Source organism: Rhea pennata, chromosome 10 (genome assembly GCF_028389875.1).
Source record: "Rhea pennata isolate bPtePen1 chromosome 10, bPtePen1.pri, whole genome shotgun sequence".
NCBI classification, from domain to species: domain Eukaryota; kingdom Metazoa; phylum Chordata; class Aves; order Rheiformes; family Rheidae; genus Rhea; species Rhea pennata.
This window is the reverse complement of record NC_084672.1, coordinates 6648127-6672848: the sequence shown is the minus strand read 5'-3', so window position 1 is coordinate 6672848 and position 24722 is coordinate 6648127. Positions and strand designations below refer to the sequence as shown.

Sequence of the window (24722 nt, the reverse complement as noted above, 5' to 3'; positions counted from 1 at the left end):
GGCTGCGCAGTTTGTTCAGTTTCCAGGGCTGGCCAATATCTTCAAATCTTTTGAAACAAATTGAAAAGATGCTAAAGCGTGGTGCTGAGCTAGGCAAAGCGATCATATTGTTTAAAAGAGAGGGAAAAATAAGAGCTACAACTCTGTGCTCTGTTCTGTTGCAGTCACTAGAGGGTAGGAGAGCTTCAGTTCTTTCTAGGAAAGACATAGTTCGTGCTCCAGCGTGATCTCTAAAGAAAAGCTCCGTGACCATCCGAAGGCAGTAAAAAATATTTCCCAGCATGCGCTGGAAAAATCTGACAAAGCAGTATTTCCTAGTTTATTGATTCTGCCACTGCACTAAAACACTAGTACTGTACATCAATAACCATCTTTAGTTAGGAAACTCTTGTCTGTGGAAGCAGTACTAGCAGTTAGTGGCAGAACATAAAGGCTAGAAGGAAAAATTGTGTGCCTGGGGAATACGGGTGTCCAGGGAAGGCACAAGAGGTTATGGAGGAATGGCTGGAGAGTACGATGGGGTAGAAAACGATGTTGCTGGACGAGATAAAGATATAAGAGTAGGGGGGGCAGGGGAAACGGGAGAGCGCCGTAACGGATATGCAAACTCGGCTCCTTTTTTGGCTACTGAACTGACTGGTTGGTTGGTGCAGGAGAAAAAGAGCGATTACTTCCTGTTTAAGCAACAGGATTCCCAACAAATCCAAATCTCTCTGATAGGAATTTATGGGACAGATCTAAATTTCATCCCTGTGTGTTTAGGCAAGTAAGTTTTCTTTTAGTAATGTTTTTTTTCCTGCTTTTTGTACTGAACTATACCCGACCTGTACTGTAATGTTTAGCTTTTCTTGTAACACAAATGTGGGTGCAAATGATTTATTATTTTAAGGACAGACAAAATTAAATTTTCCCGGCTTTTTTCCTAGTTTGTCTTAACGATATAAAAGAATTCTGGTTATTTACTAATCTGAGTTTAGTGTTATCGTTGTGCAGTTGGCAGATTAGGAGTGTGTCAGTGTCCTAAACTAGTCTCCTTGTGTTACATGTTTGATTCTTGCTGGGTTCCCAAATTCATCCAGAGTGGTTAGTACCTGTGTGGATGGTCTTGATGCCTGATGCAGTCCTGTGTTGGAGTAGCAAAGAGACTCACGTGAGCTGTTACAGGTACCTTGCACTTTTCATGCACGTTCCCTGAAATCCCTGCATTTCAGGCAGCAGTGCAAGATCATCCAGGCTTGTTGCAGTTGACTCTCAGCCCTTACAAATAGTATGCAAGAAGGGTTTCAGCCACAGAACATTATCTTTTCAAGCAGTTTGGTGCAAGAGCTGTTGAACCGGATGAGTTAGCTATGTGTTGGTGAAACAGTATGCATCTTTCCCTGCTGCTAGGAGGGGATCATCACATATTTGGGCAGAAGCCCAAGACCATGGGCAGGATGTTCGGACCCATCGTTTTTCGTAGGAGCCGAGAGCAGCATTGTCGTCTGCAGGAGCTGTCTCCGGGAGCACAACTTGCTTTCTTTTCTCATGGCGAGCGACGGTACAAAGGGAAGGGGATGCTGTTAGGTAATATTAATTCGTGCGCTTGCACCCGTGTATTGGCAAGGTCTCCCCTTTTTTCTGTTCCTGGGCTATCCGGGGGCAGGCTGCTCCGCCGCGGCGTGCTGATGCTCAGTAGCCTTGTTTGTCCCGGGTGGCTTGAGTCGCACGCTCAGCGCCCCGCACGCTATTTCCAGCATTTGTACAGCTGAATAACCTTTAAGTGTTGAACATCTATGAAGCAAATAAGCAGGTTCGCTTGGGGTGGATTGACCTGCAGCGGTTCAGACCTGAAACAAAAGCGGTGCAATTGCCACCTTGATAGCCGACGCTGATTGAATAAATTGGCTGAAGCCTGACTAGACCGAAGTCCTCTGAGTCCTCCCCTCGTTGGGGAAAATCCCTTGCTCTCCCTTTTCTGCGTGGCCTGTTAGGCTTCGTTTTCGCCTGCCTCGCTGTGTTTGGCAATACCCTTTGGGCAGCGGTGATCTCTGACCGCTTCGCAGAGCTGTGGAAGTCGCTTGCCACGGGGTCGGGTGTCGCGGCGGCAATCTCGCGTCGGTTCACTTGCCTGTCTCGCTGCCCTCTCCTCTTTCCCCAGGGAGAGACTGCCTCTGCGAAATGCTCTCCCTGGCTAATGAGGAGAGGTCCAAAAAGTCAGCGTATTTGCGTGTTGTTGTTTTCGCAGATGACAAATTACGCAGCCCAGTTTCTCCTTTGACCTGTTCGCGGGGATCGGAGCAGACTTTCCGTTGTCCTGTCTCATCCTTTTAAGTGAAAGACGTGAGAGATGAGCTCGCTTCACACTTGGCCACCTCGCAGTGTCATTTAAATGTTCAGTGTTTGCTGCATCTTTTTATTGCTTCAAAAACAGGTTTGAACTTGGGGCATCTATGTGCGTGTCAGGAAAAAAAAAAAGAAAAAAGAGGGATTTGAAAGCAGTCCTGATGCACCAGAGGGGATTTGCTGGGTGCTCGTAGAGGGAGATTATGTACAAATGGTGTTATCAGGGAGACTTGAGCTCCCGAAGGATTTTGCGAACCTGGGTCACTGAGCTAGTTCTTTCCCCTCCAAAGCTCGGGCATTCCTACTCATCTCTCGTATTGCACATTTGTCAGTGAAGGCAGAATATGACCCATCTGCTCTTTGTTGTCCAGCTTTCTTCTTTAAACAAGAACCAGAAAGTAAGCAAAAATTAAAATGGATGTGAGAAGCTTTAATACTCATTTAGAAACCAGAAACTAGATCCTGAAAATTATGCAGCAATGGTTTTTTGATGTGTTTTTTCCCCCTTTCTTCCTGTTGAGAGATTGGGAAGACTTTCTGGGGAAATGTTCTTTCTAAGTGAGAGGGAGAAGAACCATCTCCTGTGTCATGTGTGACAGGGTTCCACTCCATGACTGGGCTCTACTTTTTTCTCAGAGAAGATTACTCATCCCATCCTCTTGCCTGACATTGTGCGATCCCTAAATCTGCGGTGAGCTGGGGCTCTCAGACCTTAAAACCATCTAGTTGATTTTTTGCAACATTTTTTGAGCGTTTTTGTGCTCCTTATTCTTTTTCATTCCTTCTGACTTGCAGGAAAGATGTTTTTTATTCACATTATCCATTTTACAGTATTGAATTGCTCATATTGTTATGGTATCCTTAGCTATTTGCAAGCTAACACCCAAGCCAGATGCATATGTGAAAACATTTAAGTGCATACAGACCCTGGTGGAAATCAGAGCTCTATCTGAACGCTCTCCCTAAAATCCTGAATCTCAGGACTGTCCTCAAGATGAAAAGGTAATGGAGGGAAAAAAGAAAGAGAGAGACTTGGTGTGTCGAAACAAGGAGTTCAGGAGGAAAAGGCATTTTACTAATTTAAATTTGGAACAGAATTTTTTTCCTAACCATGGAGAAGCTGAGGCTCAGCGAAATAAAGGGACTTGCCCAACATCTTGTGCTCAGGATGTGTGCCAACTTCCATAATAAAGCATGTGTTTCCTAATTTCAAGTCCTATAGCCTGATCCTAGCCTCAACCAACTTTTCTGAAGCCTCTGCAAGGCACCTTTAATTTGGTCTGGGACGTTAGCTGGAGTGAGAGCTGTTGGACTCCAGGGATGATACAAGAAAAAAACAGTGGGAGAAGCCTGAAGGTCCTGGCATCTAATTTGAGAACACAGCTGGAAAGGAGCTAGCTCAGTAACAGGAGGAGCTGAAGTACCCCAGTGAGAAGACCTTGTGGAGCTTGGAAGGGAAGAGAAGACGAAAGAGCTGAAGAGATTGAAAACACCCCCCACCCCCAAGCACACACCTGCGCACACATTTTAAAATCATCCCTTATTAAACAGTAATGTCCTCCTTTTCTGTCCAGCTTATAGAGGGGCTTTGACCCTTCGGGTGGTGTCTTGTAGTGTTAGGCAAATTAGTGAAGAAACTGCTGAAGGAGAAGAAAGTGGGGGTTTTGTGCTTGTTTTGCTACTGACTAATTTTGATGTTGGACTGATCACCGAATTTTTCTGTGTGCTGTTTTGTAAGTTTTGTAAACTGAGAGGGAGGCTGTGAAGCTTAATTAACTCTGTAAAGATCAGTTTGAAATGAGTAGGTGCAGGCTACCAGAGAGGTGTTTAAAAGACTTAAATAATGCAATATCAACTTCTTTTCACCTGGGAGAAATTTTCTGCAGTGCAGACTTCCCCAGACAACACTTAAGTTGACTCATTGATGGTCCAGGTATGTAGTCATACCACATATCTGGGTTTCCCCAGACCTCCTTCCTTCCAGAAACTGAGTAGAATATGAGACCCTGACTGGGTCTCTGATATCCTGACCTGGGATTTCCATCAGGGTGGCCAGAGGAATTGCTTGCCAAGTATATGGGAAGAATGGAGAAATAGCCACGGTGCGTGCACAGATCCATTCTTTAGCATGTGTGTAGACGATATGAGGCACAAGAGATGCGTCAGCCTTGCCAAGTGCACACTGTGCAAGTGACCTGGGCATGTCCAGGAAATCCAAAGCAGTCCAGACATGATGGGCTGTCTTGTAGGGCTGCGAGCGAAGCAACCTTCCCCGGCTCCCTACTCCTTCTTTTGGAGAGCATTGCAGAGGAGGTAGAGCTTAGTGGTGGGCAGGAAGCGGACTGCAATCAAGCCTGTGTCAGAGTGGTGCAGATCGGCATAATATCTTGAACTAGTTGCCGGCGTCTTGGTTTTCTCTATCCAACGCGATGCTCTGAAGTGGTGCTAGATCTGGTCCAGAAAGTAGCAAGGTCCTGGTAGCATAGATGTCTGCTTGAGCCAATAAACCTGTCTTTTGAGATGTACTTATTGCTCCAGCACAGAGTGCTTTTGCAGCTGCATAGCCATCCAGAGAGAGGGTATGCAAGGTTGTTTGCTCAGGACCACCTGTTCTGGGGAGGTCAGAGCTGTTACATTACTATGTGGTCTAATAATGCAAAGCTGCAGGCTCTAATTTTTCTTGGACAGTGTGGAGTCTGAGTGAGTTTGGGTGGCTCCCAACACCCCTTTGAACTGTCAGGGAAGACTTCTTTGCAGCTGGAAGGCAGAGCTTATGCTTCCTGCAGAATTTGGGTAGGAAGACCCCCAACACTCCCTAAAATACTGACCTGCTAAAAAATGAAAAGAATCTCAGTTTGGTTTGAAAAGCAAGTGATAACAACTGATTTTTTTTTGTGTTCAGCCTGGAAGCTTTGAACTAACTGGATGTTTTGTTTTTAAAAGAAATTGTAATGTGGATAATAAACTTTGTTTTCTTGTGAACTAACTTCAAATACCTCTCTCCTCTGAGGAAGGGGTGGGTGGAGGGGGGGGGGGAGAGGAGAAATCCTTGGTCCTAAAGCAGCAAGTACATCATCAAACATGACTATGTTAAATACTAAAAACGTTCAAAGTACAACTGAGATAGATAAAGGCTTTGATGGGAAGTGGATATTTCCCAGGGACATTACAAGCAATAATCCAGATGTTATGGTGTAATGCAACGAGTGTCCATGGATAGATCAGGAGCTCAAGCCAAGCAGCGCCTGCTGTAGGCCTTAGCCCTCCACTCCCATGCTGTTATGCCATATGGAAGCAATCTCTAGGCCCCTTTAATAGCCAGCTTTGGATTCCATTTTCACAGGGCTCATAGAGCTAAGTGGAGCTGTTTTATGGACAAGTTAGATAGAAGCCTTTCCAAGATAAACATCCAATTTGAAATTAGGACATACCAAGCTGCAAAATTATTTTAGGGCATATTTCATGGAAGCACTGCCATTTTTCTAAGGCGATTGCCAGACTGTAGAATGCCCTTTGATCCCTTGTGGACATTACTCCCCTTTTTATAAAAAGGATTTTGAAATAGTTGCAGTGTTTAGGGAGGAATATATCTGCCGGGACTTTGAAGTACGTCCATGGGAACAGTCATGCTTTAGCTTTTTGGCCTAAAAGACGAACTTTTTTTTTTTTTTAAAAAAAAAATACATTGCAGCTGGATTTATGAATCGAAATCTCATTTTCTTCTTAAAGGTAGGAATTTTTATCCAGTGTGCCAGGAAAGCCAAACGGGGTGTTTAAATAGAAGTATATTAATATGCTTGTGAGATCCAAAGAGTTGAGTATTTTAACCAGTAAAAAGCAAGTAACAATTTGTGAGTTCACCACCCATGATTTAAGAATTTTGTTGCTGGGTAATTGATCCATAAAAAGTAATCCTCAGACATCAGGTGCTTTTGCAATCGTTTTATTTAGCAACAACATTTCTTACTTGCTTTTAAAGCTAACACGTCCTGTTTTAAAGTGACTTGTGAAATCTCCTCCGTCTTGCTCCCACCTGTATATGACATGATTGAAGCGCAGAACTGTGGCGAGTTAAAAGTTGTTTCACCAGAGTAAAATATGGCAGGTTTTTTACTGTGAGAAGAAAAGTATAGCCTTGAGTTTTAACGTTCCCATCTCTCGCTCTTACTCCCCGCAAATAAAGGCCTATTTAATCATCCCCTGTCCAGTAAAATATTGCCAGTTAGCAAACTGTTAGTGCAGCCGTGCTATGTAGGATGAAGTGATGAAGGTGATGGATGGGGCTATGAGGCATCCATAACTCCAGGTAAAGACTCCGGTCGAGTCGTCATTTTTTGGCAGGCGTCAGTGTTTTTGATTGAGTTCGGTTTCTGGGAAGAAGCTCTCCGAAGGCGTCCAGGCAAGGAGCGCCTGCCGAGGACAGGTGGTTGAGTGACGGGGGACGTGGAAGACGCGTGTTCAGCTCTTCTCCCTGGGTGTAGGCTTGCTGTACGTGGGCTGCCTCGCAGGAAAGAACGGGCCCCAGTTTCACGGGCGTAGCTGGAGACGTTTAAGGGTTTACTCCTCGTTCTCCTCTCTTCTGTCTCTCCTCCCCAGCGCTCGCCTACATGTTTCCCTGAGCCGAGGTAACGGGCTGCTCTGAGAGTGCCTTAAGTCTGCTCTTACCAAAGCTCAGCCAGGTTGGTTAAGTTGCCCTCTCTGGTGGTTTAAGCTAGCCCTGCTCGCTCTGCTCTGATACGGGGCCGTAGTACTCGCACAGTCCCTTAACCCGGGCCAGCCGTAGGGCAGAACGGGTAGAAAAATCGGTAGCATCTCTCTGCCTTCAGTTCCTGACTCGCTGCTGCGGGATCACCGTACCCCTCTCGCTGCTGCTAATTTCGTGATGCAGCAGCGTAAGCATCGGGAGACGGGTTTGCGCCTATGAACGTTTCATGCCGCCGACTTGTTTTCCAGTCAAGTTTCACGCGGAGCATGCGGCTCTCCGATTCGTTACGCAAGAACCAGTTGTGGAACGGACTTGTCACCATCACGCTGCTGGAAGGGAAGAACATGCCGGGAGGCGGTTTGGCGGAGATTTTTATTTTGCTAAAACTGGGCGACCAAAGGTACAAGAGTAAGGTGAGTACTAAAATTTCCTTAAGTTTGCTAAAGCCGCTGTGGTGCTTGATGTTTCTTTTACCAGCGTTGCTAACTCGGGTAGGACTATATTTGAATCTCTTTTGTTTAAGTGAAATCAGACCAGAGAGATCAGATCAGGGAGGTTAATATTTACTAATATATGTTGTGAACTGATATAGACATAGGAAACCAGGGATATTGTGTGTCTGCTTTCAGGCATATACCACGCTCATGTTGATGGATGCTCAACAGTAATGTGATGTGAAATAGGCTATGTGCGTCTCGCACGTTTTTTGCTCTCTGCCAATACAGAAGTCAAGTTTGCGATGTTAGGTATGCTGGATAAAAGAACACCTTAAATAATTTCCAGTACAGAGGGTTATCTTTTTTAAAACACTCTTGAAAAATATTTTGTGTATAATAGAAAAAAAAAACTGGAATATTCCAGGTTTTGATTAGAAATTTAATTTTTCTAGGCCGCGTTTACTTGTGTTCAGTACCATTTCATGGGAATCTAAGAACTGAATGGTGTTCCCGAAGATGTGTGTTTCATCTCTGAGAGGGAAGAAGAAGGGCTGTAATTAAGATAATATTCTGTAGAGAAAGCAGAGGCTCTGCACATCATCAGCTGGCTGTATGGGGCGAGGAGAAGAAAATGATCAAAACCGCTCCCGTACAAAACGTGCACCACAAGTTCACAGGACGTACTGTTCAGACATCTGCACGTTTGAAACTTGCACTCCGTCTCTCAAAACAGACCCCAAATCCAAGAACATGATATAATATTTTTATTTAGGAAAGCAGCTTTGAAAAGTAACAAACAGATTTGTTATTTCAGAATAAATATACATTATTCCAGTTAAGATCATTTTTTTTTATGTTTCTCTTAATGGTCGGTTGCCTGTGCCAGAATCTGCCAGACTCTGCATTATTGTTTGCAGTCACAGAAAATTAAAAAATTTAAAAGGGAGACTCAACTTTGACATTGCCTGCAGTGGGTTAATTGCTTAGTATTTCTGTCCGGGGTCCAACAAAAGTTGGGGACCACTGCTTTAACACAGCAGTAAGCATTCAAATTAGCAGCATGTCATGTTCTTTCCTGGAGCTCATTTAGCTTATGAAGTACAAGCTCGTGGTGCCGAAGAGCAGACAGGATGGGGGAGAAAACTCAGTCATGGTCTAGCTAATCTTATCTCCTGTTTCTCTCAATGGCCATGCTGATGTTGATGGGGGTTAGTGTAGTGTGATATGAATTACAAGTGATTTAAGTCCTAATCCAGGTGAATACTCACACTCAGAGTAACCTCTGCACGTGAACAATCTCACTGAACTCAGGGGAACAATTTGCAGATATCAAATTAATTGGATGTTAGTATTTTCACGGCTGCTCCTCCTTTGCCTGTATCTAGTCCAGGTTCCTGAATTCCATCAAACCTGTTCTTCCAGTGTCTGTGATGTTGAATGAGGAGCATGGTCCATTGAAAGTGGGGATGGTGGTTCCTCCTTGCATTCGAGCATTTCTCCAGCCATTCATTCATGTCATGCTTTGATATTTATCATTACTGGGAGAGAGGAAAGAGAGCTTTTAAGAAATGAGGATCTGTGTGATGCGTTGTGGAGCTTTGATTGGAATGACCTTCTTAGTACTTGGTGACATAACATCTGGCCTTGTTCTTGTAGAATTGATATGTGCTTTACTGTGGAAATAAGTGCCATTTAAGAAAAGTAAATATTATAACTGCATGTTTTCTAGACACTGTGTAAGAGTGCAAATCCTCAGTGGAGGGAACAGTTTGATTTTCACTACTTCTCTGACAGGAAGGATATGTTGGACATTGAGGTCTGGAGAAAAGATAACAAAAAGCATGAGGAGCTCTTGGGAACGTAAGTGGTTTTTTTTTTTGTTTGTTTGTTTGTTTTTTGTTTTTTTTTTTTTTTTTGGTGGGAGTGTAAAGTGTAAGAGATAGTATAATTTTTACTTTTTGTGATTGATCAATTTGCTTTTATTGCCCAGCATCATACTGCATGTTTCTCTCATTATTCCAGTCATGTCCAGAGGTCTGTGTAAGGGTATGTTTATTAAAACCTATTACTGGGTAATTGATTAGCCATGACCCGAATGCAGAGACATTCAAGCTGACTCTGCACGTGCTGACTGTAAAATCCAAACACGAAGGGAGCTCAGTCTCAGGTGATTTTGAAAGATCTGTTGGCAATAAGGAAACAGTGTATACCTGTATTTACGCGATAATACTGCTTCCAGGCGTTATTGCTGTGCTCTGCAGGGCTGTGCTCTTGCTGGGTCGGATTGACGCTGGCTCAGGGATCTTTGTGCTCCTTTTGGGTGGCACTGGCATGTTTGCACCATCATGGTGTGCTCCGATAGCCTTGTTTACATACGGGTTCTGTTACCTGGGTTTGCTATATTTGTGGAAGCTCTTCCCCACTGCCACAAGGAACTGACCTCTGCGGGACTGGTGCTCACACTGTTGCACAATCTCATCCTACATAAAGCATCGCTCTTCGGGTGACTTCCCGGGTGATCTTTCCCATCTGACTGATCCTGGATTTTCCCCCATTACATTATTTCATTATAACTTAAAATTCTCAAGTAATGATCTTAGGCCACATCCTCTTTTGTGCTGTTTTAGAGACTACAGTCTTGTTTATCTTCCTTCCTATTGCCTCCTCCCTGCTTTTGACTTGTTGCGTTGTCATCTAGACCATTTTCCTGAAACTGCATCTGCGCAGTTAGATGCATGCAGTAGCACGGCAAACTCTTTAATTTACTGGAGCCCTGCTTGGGTCTGTTGGTGCTTCCCCACTTGCAGGATTGGTGCTACGACCCCCAAATTCATAGGGGCAGGGATCCTGCCTCCAGGTGTTTGTGTTCTCACCTAGCAAGCTTTTCACAACTTGCTGAGTAAATAGCAGTAACTAATAAGAACATTCTATTACTTTAAGCATTCAGATAGTTTGAAACTATTCACTGAAAAGAACAATGCCCTTTGGCTCCACAAATGTTTGTGGTTTCTCAGTGCAGGAAATGCTTTCTGGCTGAACACTGTTGCTCATCAGATGGAGAAGTGGTTGGAGATGAATCCATTCCTTCCAGTCTCTCAGTTACTTTTATTACTTCTGATATTTTCTGTTTACACTTGAGAAATGTAGCAGCATTTGCTGCTTGCGTCTGTTTGATCTCCCTGATGCTTGAGGAATTCTTCCTTTTTTTTTTTTTTTTCTTTCTTTCTTTCTTTCTTTTCTCCTACTGGTTTCTGGTAGGTGGTATTCAGTATGGCAAAAAATTATCAGCAGAAGACTTATTCTATAAACAGTGGTATAACTAAAGATTTCAGCATGGGGAAAGCCTGAGGCTACAAGGTTTAACTTAAAGTTGTCTCTTCTCTCTATATGGAGAGAAAACATTACTGTTGTTGCCTCAAGCACAGTGACTTTGCTGTAGCATCAAAAGAGGGGGAAAAAAAAGTACTAGATTTTAAAATGTGATTGAAAGAATAGGTAAACACCAAATGCATGATAACAAGCCTTGTTTGCACAGTGTAGAAACTTCTGACACTCAATAAATTTTTATGACTGGTCCAAGTGCAGTCTAATCTGGAAAAGTATTCTGCAGGAAAAAAATATAAAGTGTCATGTTTGTCTCCACGACTTTCAGGTCAAGTTTTGATATTTCTAGATTTTGCAGCATCACTATCAGGAGGACTGTGCAGCTAATATGTGTGTGGTTTATGTTTGGGCATTGCATTTAAAAGTGTACCCTAATTGCCTTCAAGTAATTTGCACAGATTTAAGTAAAGGCAAAAGCTGGCACTGCCACTGGATCTTAATACTTCCGTGGTTAAGAAGTGGATAGAACAGAATCCATATTGTTTGCCGAGGGCTGTGTAGGCTGAACTGTTCGCTAGACCTTAGGAAAAAAAAATAGCAGAAGTTGGAGAGATGCATAAGGGAGGTTGTGTCTGATCTGTACTGGGAAACAACTATGTGGAATAAAAACTTCTATTGATTCCTTTACATCCAGGATTTCATGTAGGAGGGATGGCTTAAGTCCTGGGATAATGGCCCTTCTCCTGGGTATAATTTGGTTGTAAGGTGAAATACTGCTCTTGAAATAGGACCTGAAGCTTGTGTGAGGATCATGGAATGAGTAGAGTAAGAAATGTATCAGACCTCCAGGACTAAACACTAACACCTGGGACTTTTGTCCACTTCTGAGTAAGTGAACAAGCATTCAGTGCAATTTCATGTCACCCTTCTGCTACCAGGAGAAGAGCATTCATTGACAGTGCACGTTGCAAACTTAATTATTACATTCAGCCTGCCGACGCTCCCCTTGTATTTTCAACTGGATCCAATTTCTCTTCCTCTCTTAATATACTGAAGCATCAAGTAGTTCAGCTGCCAGAGTCTGACAGTTAGGGGTGGCTGTATTTTAGCGCTGGATAAAATAATCTCACTATTTAGTCTGCATAGAAATGTTAGTAACATTTCTCGAGCGCTTTTTGTGTCCTTTGGGATAAGAGGCATGCCGTAAACAGAAGATGATGTTAATGTATATTAATAAACAAAGGTGTTAATGTTTGCAGAATTTGTCCGGGCTGAGTTAAATTGTTTATACCAAGTTAGACTGTGCTTCTCTGTTAAGGGAGATGTTTTGAAAGTGACACTGTAAAATGTTAAATTTTCTTTCCTTGACAAATTTAGCTCCTGAAATACATTTTACAAAAATTCTAGACTTAAGAGAATCTGCCCTAAGAAGGGAGTGCGTCAGATCTTTGAGGAGTGCCTCTGGGAAACAGTGCCTTTGCAACAAGGAACAATCCTGTCTTAAAGGACACGCACTTGAGATTAAATAGTAAAATCTACCGTGCTGGTTTCAAACTTTTTGTTTAAATTCCACCAAAGCATAGGAAGAATCAGACAATTAAAATCTAAAACTTATCTGTAGTATAAGTCAGATTAGGACCATATATATGGTCCTTGACTCCTTGTGGCATTTGAAATCCCTTTCCAAATATTAACCTTAGATGCATCTTGTTATATACGCTGATAACGATCCTAACCTTTTTCATGAAAGGCTTTCAGGAATTCTGCAGGATGAAGTTTTGGCAGTGATGTGTGTAATTTTTTTTTACATATATGTATTATGAAACGTACAAAAAACATTTAGAAGATTTCCTCATCATAATTCAACAAACTGTGGGTTTGGTTGTAATTTTTCTGTGATAAATAGTAAGAGGTTAAGTCCAACACCTTTTAGTCAAATTTAACATTTGATTCCCTGATAAAGTTAAACAAAATTACCCCATGTTTGTTGTTCCCTGAATTCAAACAATACACATTTGCAGAACAAATTAAAAAATGTATTAAAAAAAAAGAAAAAAAGAAAAAAAAATTAGCTGATAAATAGGAGGGCTGCAAGTAAATAAAAAGAATAATTTTAAATGAAAACTAAAACTACAGCAGAGTCCTCTGTAGGACTAGGGGTCAATAGAGAGGTGCAGACCTCTATATTGATCAGGAAGGGGAAGAAAAGCAATTAATTGTGGTAAAAAGGGTATTGCATTGTGTGCATAACACAGTCTTAACCGATAGACCTGCGTCCCCCTATAGATCACCTATACAGCCATTTGTCTAATATGTGTTATGTAACAGTTTATACCTGAATTTAATATGTAGTTTAGGGAAAGATGGCAACAGAGAGAAGGAAAAGAATAGTTTCTATCTCAGAAGGTTGGGGGAAGTAGTTTAGAAGTCTTTCAATTATTATTACTAGCGTAGAAGTGCTTTTGTGGGAACTACTGACTGTATATAATAAATATAATGTAGGATTATTCTACTGAGATGCATTTTTTTGCAGTTTGATCAAGTACCTTGTATAACTTAAATGCAACAAATTGTATATTTTCCCTTAACCTTTTTGCCATTTGCGAGTACAACTGTGGATTTTCTTTTCAGCTTCCCAAAAGAAAATACAGAGGCATACCATCACCTTGAGTGAACACAGATGTTCTAAGGAAGTTACTTTGCACAGAAATCAGACATGATTTGAGGAAGAAATGCTTGTACTCAGTCTCCTGCTGCTTTTCCCGCCACATGTGCATCCCTCCTCCCCCCCACACACCCTTATACTCAATCTTTTCTTTGACCTTTGGCTATTCAAATTCTTTGAATAAGTGTAGCAATTCCAATTTGCCAGAACCAAATAGAATTATATTTAACTTTGCCTTGGAGGTGTAAGAGATTTCTGATGAGGTTAAGTCGTGGTAGGATACTCTGCTGTCTGAAAGAGTTGTCTTTTCTCTTCCTTTCACCCCACCTAGTGAAGTTTTTAACATAGAAAAACCAATGCAGCTCCAGTTAATTTAGCTGTTTTCAGTTTTGCGTTGCGCTGAGCGGGTGGCGGATGAAACGTTGATGTGGGAGGCCTGGCCTCTATTGCCAGCTAAACCGCAGAGCAGCTGGGTGACCCGGAATTTTCCCCTTCCTCTGCTTCAGTTTCTTCATTAGTATTAAAAAAAGGAAAAAAAGAAAAGGCAGCTAAGTATACGTTCCCTTTTTTATATTTTACTCTTTTTATTTTTTATTTTTTGGAAACCTAAGGTATCAGTAAAACTGCTGCAGCCTGAGAAGTAACTATGTTAATGCAGCCAAGGTGCTGTTGATCTCCAAGGGGAAAGTGATGAGGTCTTTCTCAAACATTTGTCCTTTTTATTTTCCTTTCTGCTGCGTCTTCTCTCATCGCGTCTTTCTGAAGAGTCCGGGCGCAGCGGTGAGCTTGAAACGCAACCTCTGGTGCTCGCAAGCTGTGTGGAGGGGCGGTTCTGGTGCTCTCCCCGGTTTACCTCCTTTCTCTTCCGAAGCACTCGAGGGCCGTCAATACGAGCAAACTTGCAGGTTCGGCGCGAGGAATGGCACAGAGCGTGCTTAAGGCAAGGTCGTCGCCTTTGATCTCCTACGAAGAGCCGCGTTTCGATGCACAGGCCTACTGGATGACTTACGACCTCATCAGAGCAGTGACTTTTGCTCCATAAGGCAGCGTGCGGGGTTTGCAGGCTGAGATGTTTTGGGAAGGTTTCCCCCCTCCGCGCTCACTCCCTTCACATTCGCGGAAAATAGGCTGTTAAGAAGCGGAAAGCATGCAATTTATAGCAGATGGGTATAAACTGCTCCAGCTCTACTACTGGAATGGGATCAATCAGGAGCACTACATGCACCATTTACCCAGAAGAAACCCACCTGGGGGAACCCTGTGGAATTTTAGCCTATTAAGACAACACCTTAACAAGTTCAGTTTAAATAAAAACTTGTCGGCAGGCATTGAGCGGAGCGAAAGCGCGCTCTCTCCATCACCCGCTTGCTGTTCCTCTGAGAAATGCGACTCCCCTTAAGCTGTAGCAACAAAGCTTCTCCCTCCTTGATTTTTTTTTTTCTTTTTTCATCTGTAACTTTTGTTCAGTCTGTTCTTAAAAGCAAAGCCCCACTGAGGTTCAGAAAAGTTCCACTCCATTTACTGGACTTCTAAATAGAAGGCATTTAGCTGAGCTAAGTGATTAGACTTTCTGTTGCATTTAACCACTCAGTTCACATGTAACTGGCTGCCTAGTGAACTCCCTCTCTGCTTTAGCCCATCTTTATCTTTTATTATTGCCCTTTCATAAATGATTCTTTTTACTTTTTTTTTTTTATTATTGTTATTTTTGAGGTATCAGATTAACAATACATGTTATGAGTTGGGGGAGTGGGACTTTGAAGGCAGCCCTTCCCTTTGGGAAATAGTACACTGAAGACGTAGCTCTAGTAAGGCTTGTAAAGGAGATTGGGGCATACAGTATAATGTAGCATAAAATGGAGTGTGTGACTTTAAAGAAACTAATCTATTTTAGGCTAATGTTTAAATTTTGTGTTTGCTGTTCTTTTCCCCCAGGTGAAATAAAATTGTTTCAAATCTATCACAAAACACTCTGGGATTTTACTCATGGAAGGGAGGAGGCAAGTCAGAGTTAAATCTTCTCAGTGGACAGCTTGCAACCCAAACTTTTGCCTCTGTGCTTATCAGCGGGTGAACCAGAAAGCAAAACTGGCAGCAGTACAGTGAAAACTGGCTGATTGTTTCCCATGTCTAGGTTTGGGGTGCCGGTTATTTTCTCTCTTGAAGAAGCAGTTCAAATTATATATTTCAAAACGCAGTTCAGCTCTCCAAAGGTGTTTTAGGTGCCTAACTGCTGTTGAAATCAATATTAAGTGCAGCTTTTATATTTTTTTCATCTTCTCTTTCTTAGTAACCCTTGACAATGTTGTCCTAGGTGCAAAGTTGACGTTACTGCCCTGCCAATGAAGAAGACCAATTGTTTAGAGCTGCCACTGGAAAAACATCCGGGGTCCCTGCTAATGTTGATTGCAGTTGCCCCATGTACAGGCGTTTCTATCTCGGATCTGTGTATCTGCCCCTTGGGAGACCCCACTGAAAGGAAACAGATTTCACAGCGCTATGTGAGTTTACATTTTGATTTTTTTCTCTCCTTTATTTTTGAAAGTAATCAAAACTGCAGCAAAAGAAGATTTGTCTGGTCATAATAACATGTCTCCTACCTGAGAAAAGTATTACATGCAAGAGTTATTGTGTTTAGAATGACAAGGAGATTGACAGGGCAGATAGACTCGAGAAATTTGGCTGCTTGTATTTGTTCAGTTTTAAACTAGTGCTCTCCTTTGAAAACTTTGAATTGTGTTAAGGCATTATCATGGGGAATGAGAGACCATGAATGTTACAGAAAGAGAATAGTAATTAGCTTTCTTTTCTCCTTTGGGAGGGATACATTCTGGACAATCAGCTTTTGGAAGATAGACTTATGATGACTTCTGCTTGTCAGTCCCCAAAAGTTAAAGGAGAAGGAACAGGCGCATCTCCCTCTAAAACAGGGTGCATGAAGATGCTGTTGAGATCAAATTCTGGATTCGTCACTCCTGATTCACTGTGCCCATTCTTGACCCTTACTGCTTCTCCAGATCCAGCGGTGCCTCATTTTCTAATGCTCTTCTAATTGGCAAGTGATACTTGCATAAGCATGAAGGGCTTCTTCCTATCTTCTCTATCAAGTTCACATGTAGCCTATGTGAACTGAAAATTCCCTAGAAGCAGGTAGCTTGTGCTGTCATGAACTTCACAGTTTATGAGGAATGAGACTGGGATAGCAGAGCTGTATATATGGATATCAGTTGTTAAAGTGCTGTGCTATAGAGACAGGGATGCATGTAAAAATGTAAGTGGTTTAGTAGTTCATTAATATCTGTTTCTTAGTGAAGTACAAACTCAATGCATCTTTTTGTTTTCCTCCTTACAGCGTTTAAAGAATTCCTTTCAGGACATGAAGGATGTTGGCTTCTTACAGGTCAAAGTTTTAAAGGCAGCTGACCTGTTAGCAGCAGATTTTTCAGGTACTTTATTTTACTTTTCCAACTTATGATGCAGTGATACATTTTGAGTGTTATTTGCACTCTGTGCAGTACTGTTAGTTGACCAAGGAGAAGTAAATCTTCTTATTGCTTCTTCAGTGATGAAACTGCCTCGGGGTTTGGGATTCCAAAGAGTTTCAATCTACGATCTGAAAGTATGTGGGAAAGGTCCACTGGATGGAGGTATTATTCCCCCTTTGGATCTGAATGGCATGTCCAATCACTTTGGATGGCATTCCGATCAAATTCTTCGTTAAAAAAATAGCTCATCTCTACGCCTACCTTTATAACTGTGATACGACATAGGTGGAGCAGAAGTAAATGTTCTTCTGTAGATGCCATGAGATTTGATTTCATTCCTGGAAGCCTCGCTTCAGAAGTGCATCAAGTTTCAGGATGCCTGTATTTACATCTAAGGAAGTGTGTATTGAATACTGCCATCTGCTTCCTGCCATTGATTCAAGGTGGTTTGGTGGCTGGCAGGCACAGCCTGCCACTGTATTCTGTGCATGCTGCAGTAGGCATGATATGGTGTCAAACGTAATGCAAAATGCATTCCCTTTTTACAAAAGGGAGAGCAAAGCTTCATGGAGGTTGTCCAATCCAGCTCTGGAATATTTACACACTGATGTCAGTTCCTTGGCGGCAGCTTATCTGTGATAACTGTGATGCAAGAAATGCAGATGTTGCATTGGTTGATGAATGTCATTAGTATTGCAACTAGTAAGTGACAACTCTTGATGTTGCAGCCCCTTTCACCTTCCTGTGCTAACTAGTGAACTCTGTGCTGACAGAGAATGAACGAGACTCTGGATTTATTTTGTGACTCATGAAACTCAGCACCAGTAGCTAGAACTGGCGAGAGGCTTGGCAACAATTGCATGTGTTTTGAGACCATAGTGTTCTTTATTTTTTAATGGTGATCTAAGCGTGAGCATCCTGTGTAGGTTGTTTATTGTGGCCTGCGTAGTCAGAAGACCCTTCATTAGCAGTGAGATGTTTTACTAACCTGCTGGGAACACAGGTTAGGATAAATAGTTCTGTTCTGGGGTGCAGACGTCGCTTTTTGTTACCTGGTTTCGCTTGCTGACTATGTGATTTGACTCTCCAGGAAGACAGCGATATCCTGATCTTGCTGCTGTTATCTTTCTATAGGATCTTTCCATAGGAATATGCAACATAGGGAGAATATATACAAAGCGGTTGTGACAGCACAGCAGCTTGTCCGTCAGGTGCTTTGCGAGTCTGTGGACTAGACGGAAGAATGCTTTAGAGGACCACGTGTGCCAGATACCTGACACAGCGCGTGCCCGGGTTACCTGAGCACATGAGCTTGGCCCTACCGGCAGCCCCTGACAGTGAAAGCTTGCCAGCAATGGAAAAGCAAGAGCGATGGTTTCTCCTAGAGCTCGCTTCTGAGGCTTTGATTTGGAATGGTCTTTGTGGCTTTCTTGCTCCAGAAAAGGATGGATGTTTCTACTGAGCTTTACATCAAATTATGTTTGTTTCTGACAGCAATGAACACTAATACCTTTTAAAGAAACAGCCTTATATGGTTTCTTCAGGGAAGTTGTAGGAAATTGATACTCTTCAGTAGTGTCTGCCTGGATACTGTTATTTTTATTATTATCTTTTCCAGGATTCTGTAGACCTTTTAATTCCCCTCTGTGTCTTGCAGCAGCTTGTAATTCACAGCACAGCATTGCGTGTTGTGTGTTTGCTGACATAGTCATTTTTAAGATAACTTGTTGATAAAAAGCAGGAAAGATGCTAGAGAGAAAATACTCTCGCTCCATTCTCTGGTATTCATACAGACATTATAATGTAAGAGAACGTTGCTCCTAAAATAAGGACCAAAGGGTAAAGCCCAACATGAATTGTAATACTCTAGTGACAATTCTCTGCTTAACCCTGCAGTGAGAACAAGGTTGCTGTAGACAACAGTACCTTGAAGAACTGAAGAACTTAATTTGAAGACGAGCAAACAAAAAAAGCTGCCACTAACAAAAGATGGCTTGTACAAAAATGCATTTTTAAATTGATAAAATTTATACATAGATTTGGAAGTGCTAGTACACCTGCCCCTCACTAATAAATTTAGTAAGAACTAGCCTGCAGCAAACCAGAACCTTTTTGCAAATGGCAAGGGTAGGGCTATCTAGGAATACACTGGATTTTAATACAAGCAGTGTCCAGGGATAGAACCGAGCCCTGAAGGTTATTTATCCTTTGAATAACTTCACTGACACTAATGCAGTTGCATCAGCAATGGATTTGGCCCTCTTTCTATCAATACTTAAACAGGAGCATGTGTGTGGATAATGAACATTGGAAGAGACACACAGGTTCTTGATTCTGCAATTCAATGACTTTTTATGTGATACACATTCCTCGTGCATAGCACAGAATGAAATTCTGCTTAAGTAAAAGGTTACTCAGTCTGTCATTATATTCAAAATAACCCAGGCTTTGAGCCTGATTCATGAAGCAAATGACAAATTGTTTTTCAATGGCAGTGCTGAAAATATCCTAGTATTATGCTGTAATAGACCCACCAAATTGCAAAAGGATGCAGCCATTTTAGGTAAAAATAGCATAATTTCTGATCGTGAAATGAGACACATAAAGATTAATTATCTGTTCTGAGCCATTCATAAATGATTAGTGCAGCAATTATGGGCTTCCATAATAGGGCCCTTCTAGAGCAGTGCCATATTTCCTGCATTGCCAGGGAGACTGCTCAGATTTATTGTTATTGATAAAAGTAAATTCAAAGTTCAGCTAAAAATCTGATAAAGGGATAATCGCAGAGATAATAAGAGATGCAAAGATTTCCGAGAGTTAACAGAGGAGCAATGTGAGCAGGTAGCATTCTCCGCTCGGTCCTGCCCATAGCAGTCATGATCCTTGGGTGGGTATAGGTCTACAGACCATCTCACAGGCCACTATAAAGTGATATTACGCTATAGATTTGAAGCGAATATGGTATGATTTTTGTATAATTGATTGCCAATTGATGTATGCTGGTACATACATATTTTAATTGAGAATATTTTTTAATTTATTTATTACCTACTGCGATAATAAAAATCAGAAAACATAGTATCTGTTTTGATTTTGAAAGTCTACGCTTCACCGTTTGACACACTTTTTTGGCTAGTTTCCACACAGATATATTAAATATGTAAAATGTCTTCAGCCATAGCCAGCCCAGTTTCAGCCTTCTGTATTTTTATATTTCTAGATAATAGTTTTGTTGATGTGAAAATGACTTTTTCTGCTTTGGGTGTTTTCTGTGTATGCATGAGAGTTCTCAAACACTGCATTTGTTCACTGACCAAAAAATAGCATTCAGAATACCAAATTATACAGTGGGATTGTTTCTGGCATATACCAGTTAGCATTTCAAGCAGTTTCTCTAAAGAGCTACAAGCGTTTTCCACACTTACCAGGAAATGGGCATATAAGCTGAAAAGAAGACAAATAGATTTTAGTAGCATGTATGTTTTTAAACTCTACCAATATTGACTCATTAATACTCAGTGTTTAGATGCTGAAAAGATTCCTGTTTATAAGCTCTTAGAATAAGAGCTCTGCATTGATAATATCAAAAATAAGGATCAAGAAAAAGACAGCTTTGGCTTTTTTTTTTTAGTGTGTGTGTGTGTGTGTGTATTATCTAAATGTCTGCACTGCAGACATATCTAGTTGCTTGCATAAAAATTAGACTGGAATTTCTGTGGTTGACTTGCATATAAACACTAAAGATGAAATTAAATCAAATACTGAGTCAGACACACTCATGATCATAGTGGAAATTGCTGAGCTGCTCTAAGCTGTGCCAATTGTGAATTCATATAATAGGACTTATCAAAAGAGATATGTTAGCAAAGAGGTCTTCACCATAAAAGAGGTTCCAAACTGACGACATCCTTTTGAGAGTAGCATTTTTGGATTTTCTAGTTAATGTCAGGTTTTGTTTAAACTGATGCACTGTGTAGGGTCTTCAGGGATTCAAGGACTTGCTCATACGGAACTGATTGAAGAAATGCAGCTGATCTAGCTGCAGTGCCATGCTTCTCCTCCCATGGCACGTGTACTTAATCCTGTTATCAACTGATGAAGTCCACAGACTCTAAGCAGAAGATGTATCTGAAACATGCTTGCCTAGTTCAAAAAGATAATACCTTTTTTTATAATGTCATTTGTATAGTTGTCAACACTGGCAGATTTTTTTGTTGCTATAAAGGTTTAGAGGTTATTCGCTGTAAGCCTCAGTTTTCAGGCCTTGGAGTGAAGCTTCCTGAATGAACAGGTACCTTGATAATGTTTCCAGAGCTGAAGATGCATTTCTGGGATTGTAATTTAGCACGTTGCTTCTAGAGGAGAAGGCACTTTCCAACTGTCTTCATGCAGTTTATTCTTATTTGGCCTATCACTTCCCTAGTTATGGTGTCAAAAAAGAGCATGCTAATGACAAACGGTCCAGTTATTTATCTCAATCTGTATTTTCCCTAGGTAAAAGTGATCCTTTCTGTGTATTAGAGCTGGGAAATGACAGTCTTCAAACACACACCGTTTACAAGAACCTCAACCCAGAGTGGAACAAAGTTTTCACATTGTAAGTGTTTTGCTTTTGAAAACATACTGCAAATACCAAACTGTTAGCAGCTTAAATATAAAACCCATTGACTTTGTGGAAATACAAAGGTCAAGTTTAAGATGTCATTTTTTCATAGTCAGAAGAGGATATTGGAGAAATATCAAATATAATAACTCAATTAAAGCCTTTTGCTTTTTATTAGTTCTTGCATGGAGTTTATTAATAGAAGTCATTAAAGGAAGAATTACTGTGATATTTATAGGAAGAATCATGACTAGACATAATGGAGTCATATCTGGATCCAACAGATAATATAACAGAAAATGGAGACCAGATACTCAAGCCTACATTTTCCATAATTTAAAACAAAATATGTTTCACTGAGCTGTGGTAGAATACCTCCTTTAATCTGTAAGTAAGCACAAAATTAGAGTTCACATTATTCCTGATAATAGCTGATGAATTTAAAATAGTCAAAGGTAGCTTACTCCAAGTTAGAGCTTATATTTTTTCTGAAAACCAAAACATGCATTTTGGGGTGAATTTAATAAACAGAAGCGATAGTTTAAGTATTAGCAGCACAATTTTCTTGATCTTCCTCTGTGCTGACATAGATTACTTGTGAGTATCTGAGAGATGAATTTCTCCAGAACCACAGTAGCCTGGTAAAGAAAACAGCCATGAGTGCTGGCATATCATGCCTACCTGTCAACTGAAAGAATAATACAAGTAGCATGGAGTTCTTGAAGAACTTGGGAAGTGTCTGATCTCTTTGCTAAAAGTGCTTTAGTTTGTTTCTATTTAATTCATGGGTGCCAGGAAGTGAATTTGTAAAATACTGAGCCTTCCTCTGTCTGATGTCTTCTGCAACTGAATGCACGTCTCTTACAGCCTTTCCCTTTCTCTTACTTTGCCCCTTCTCAAGAAGCTTCTGGTCATCACTATTTTTCCTGAGACTGTGCCAGCGGATGATTGTTGTAGGATAAACCTAATAAGAATCCGACATGATTTTTTTTTTCAAAGAAAGTTTGTATCTGTAACACTCAGAAGTGTCAGCTCCAGACTATTGCTATCCTTGTTGTTGTTGCATATTTACTCCAAATAATGAATCTTCAGAGACAGTTTCTCATCCATCTCTTTAGATTTCTGGCCGCTTCTTCTTCATTTTTTTTTTAATTGAAATCAACATCCTTAGAAACTTTTGAGGATTTAGATTTATCTTGGCCCGGAGCGGGTTGTTTCAAGTGAATGCATTTTAGCTAGCACGTTCGATGCTACCAGAGCACCCCACCTGTCTTATTCAGGTTTTCTGTAACACACTTATCTGTGTGTGACATGCAGGATTTCTAATATTTTATATTTCTGGTAGCTGTATTACACGCAAAATTATAATGGCATGAAGAACTGTATGCAGCTATTTAAAAATTTTTTTTTTGTTGTTGTTTTTAATTTGGTTTTGGAGGTATCTGGAAATATAATTGCTGAACTGACAGGTTTTAATGCATTTTAAAGTCATAGGACCTTGAGAACGCTGTACAACAGGTTAGTTGTCCGCCTCTAGTGGCCAAGTCCTATCAAAGAGAGTTATACGGCTGCTAGCTGGAGAAGCAACCGCGTGGCTTTTAGGTTCTGAGTTTTCTCCAGAAGGGTTTCTTGTCATACGCAGAGGTCCCAAGAGCAGTAATGTTCTCAAAGGAGCTTATCTGAGGCAGGACAACTTTACTCAGTTAAACACACTGTACTACTTGTCTCTTGTTTTAATCCTTCCATTTGAAAATAGAGATAACAAATATTCATCTTCAAGTTACCCATGATTTTGCAAGAACAGAAATAACTTTTCTCAAATGAGACTCATATACTCAATGTATGTTAACAATATGATACCTAGAGTTGAGTGCCTACTGCCATATCAGTAGGATGCTTGAACTGCATGGAACAAAAATATTGTCTGTTTGGCCTTTAATTACCATTGTTAGAAATTTTTTTAAAGTAATTGATTTTGTTATTACCTTAAAAGGGAGATAATTGTTCTAGTCAAAAGAAATTGCGCAAGTTTTTTTTTCACATTGCTTTTCACATATACTTATTGTTCTGAACTCCAGCTTTAAATCTACATCTCGATCTTTCCCAGTCACTAGCTACCTCTTGTTGAGAGCCCAGTTCTATGCCGTTATAATGAACATTGACATGAAAAATGTCACTGTCTAGCAGTTGTTATTTTCCTCACCTCGTTACGTGACTGAAACATGAGGGGAAAGCTTGGGGAATACCCATCATTTGATACAATTTTTTGGAATTTAATTAAATTCTAGTTTAATACTCCAAGGTAATGCAAACTTAATTAGTAAAACAGTATCCTCAGATCTTTGTGGAGGAGACTCTGTGCATGTATATAGAATGTTATTTGTGTGTGTGCTTCATTCCAGCCCTATTAAAGATATTCATGACGTTCTCGAAGTGACAGTGTTTGATGAAGATGGAGATAAACCCCCTGATTTTCTTGGAAAAGTTGTCATCCCTTTGCTGTCTGTAAGTTACATTTGCTATGTATATTGTTCGAACATCGATGGTTTCACAGGGAACAAATTGCATTTCTTTTCTCCATAGTACAAAGCAACACAGATTTAGAGATAAGCAGGTTTGGGGATGTGTATATGCTTTAGTTGGCAGTGTTTATAGTCCTCTTTAGTGTAACAAACCTTCCCAACCTGTTTTAGTACAAACTTGGTAGACTGGAGAGAAAATTGTAGAAGTGTCTGTACTTCATCAGTGCTATGTGACGTGCAAGGCTGAAAACATGAGTTGTTCTGTATGTCTCCACATCATCTTCTGAAGGTAACATTTTAAGCATGTCTTTGTTCTCTCTTGCTTCTTTTTACTCCAAGAAAGTAATTGCAGATCACAGTAGGATTGATGAGAGATAGCTGTTGTTACTGGCACAGCTGAATAAAATTACCTAAAAAGGGGTCTTTTCCCCTCCATAGTGCTTTTAAAGACTGGTGGCTTTTGTTCTGTAAACAAACATGTGAAAAGTGAGTGCTACCATGGGAGCGCAAAATCAAAACGGGAAACAAAGCAAGCTCAGGGGAAAGTGGTTGCTCTGGAGATTAAGGAAAGTTAAAGCTTTTTCAGAGATGGCCAAAAAAGGCCAAGCTAGAAAGAGGGGAACATAAAAGGGTCATTAAAAGACATTAATAGA

General features: G+C 40.9%; 1 protein-coding gene across 1 annotated transcript in view; it reads left to right on the top strand.

Moving 5' to 3' along the window:
- MCTP2 (multiple C2 and transmembrane domain containing 2) overlaps nt 1–24722 on the top strand; it is a 107253-nt gene that overhangs the window by 25676 nt on the left and 56855 nt on the right. The window contains exons 8-13 of the mRNA XM_062583310.1: nt 7279–7443; nt 9197–9327; nt 15771–15957; nt 16809–16902; nt 21439–21541; nt 23950–24052. Coding sequence (XP_062439294.1) covers nt 7279–7443; nt 9197–9327; nt 15771–15957; nt 16809–16902; nt 21439–21541; nt 23950–24052 — 783 coding nt within the window. The remainder of the gene's footprint in view (nt 1–7278; nt 7444–9196; nt 9328–15770; nt 15958–16808; nt 16903–21438; nt 21542–23949; nt 24053–24722) is intronic.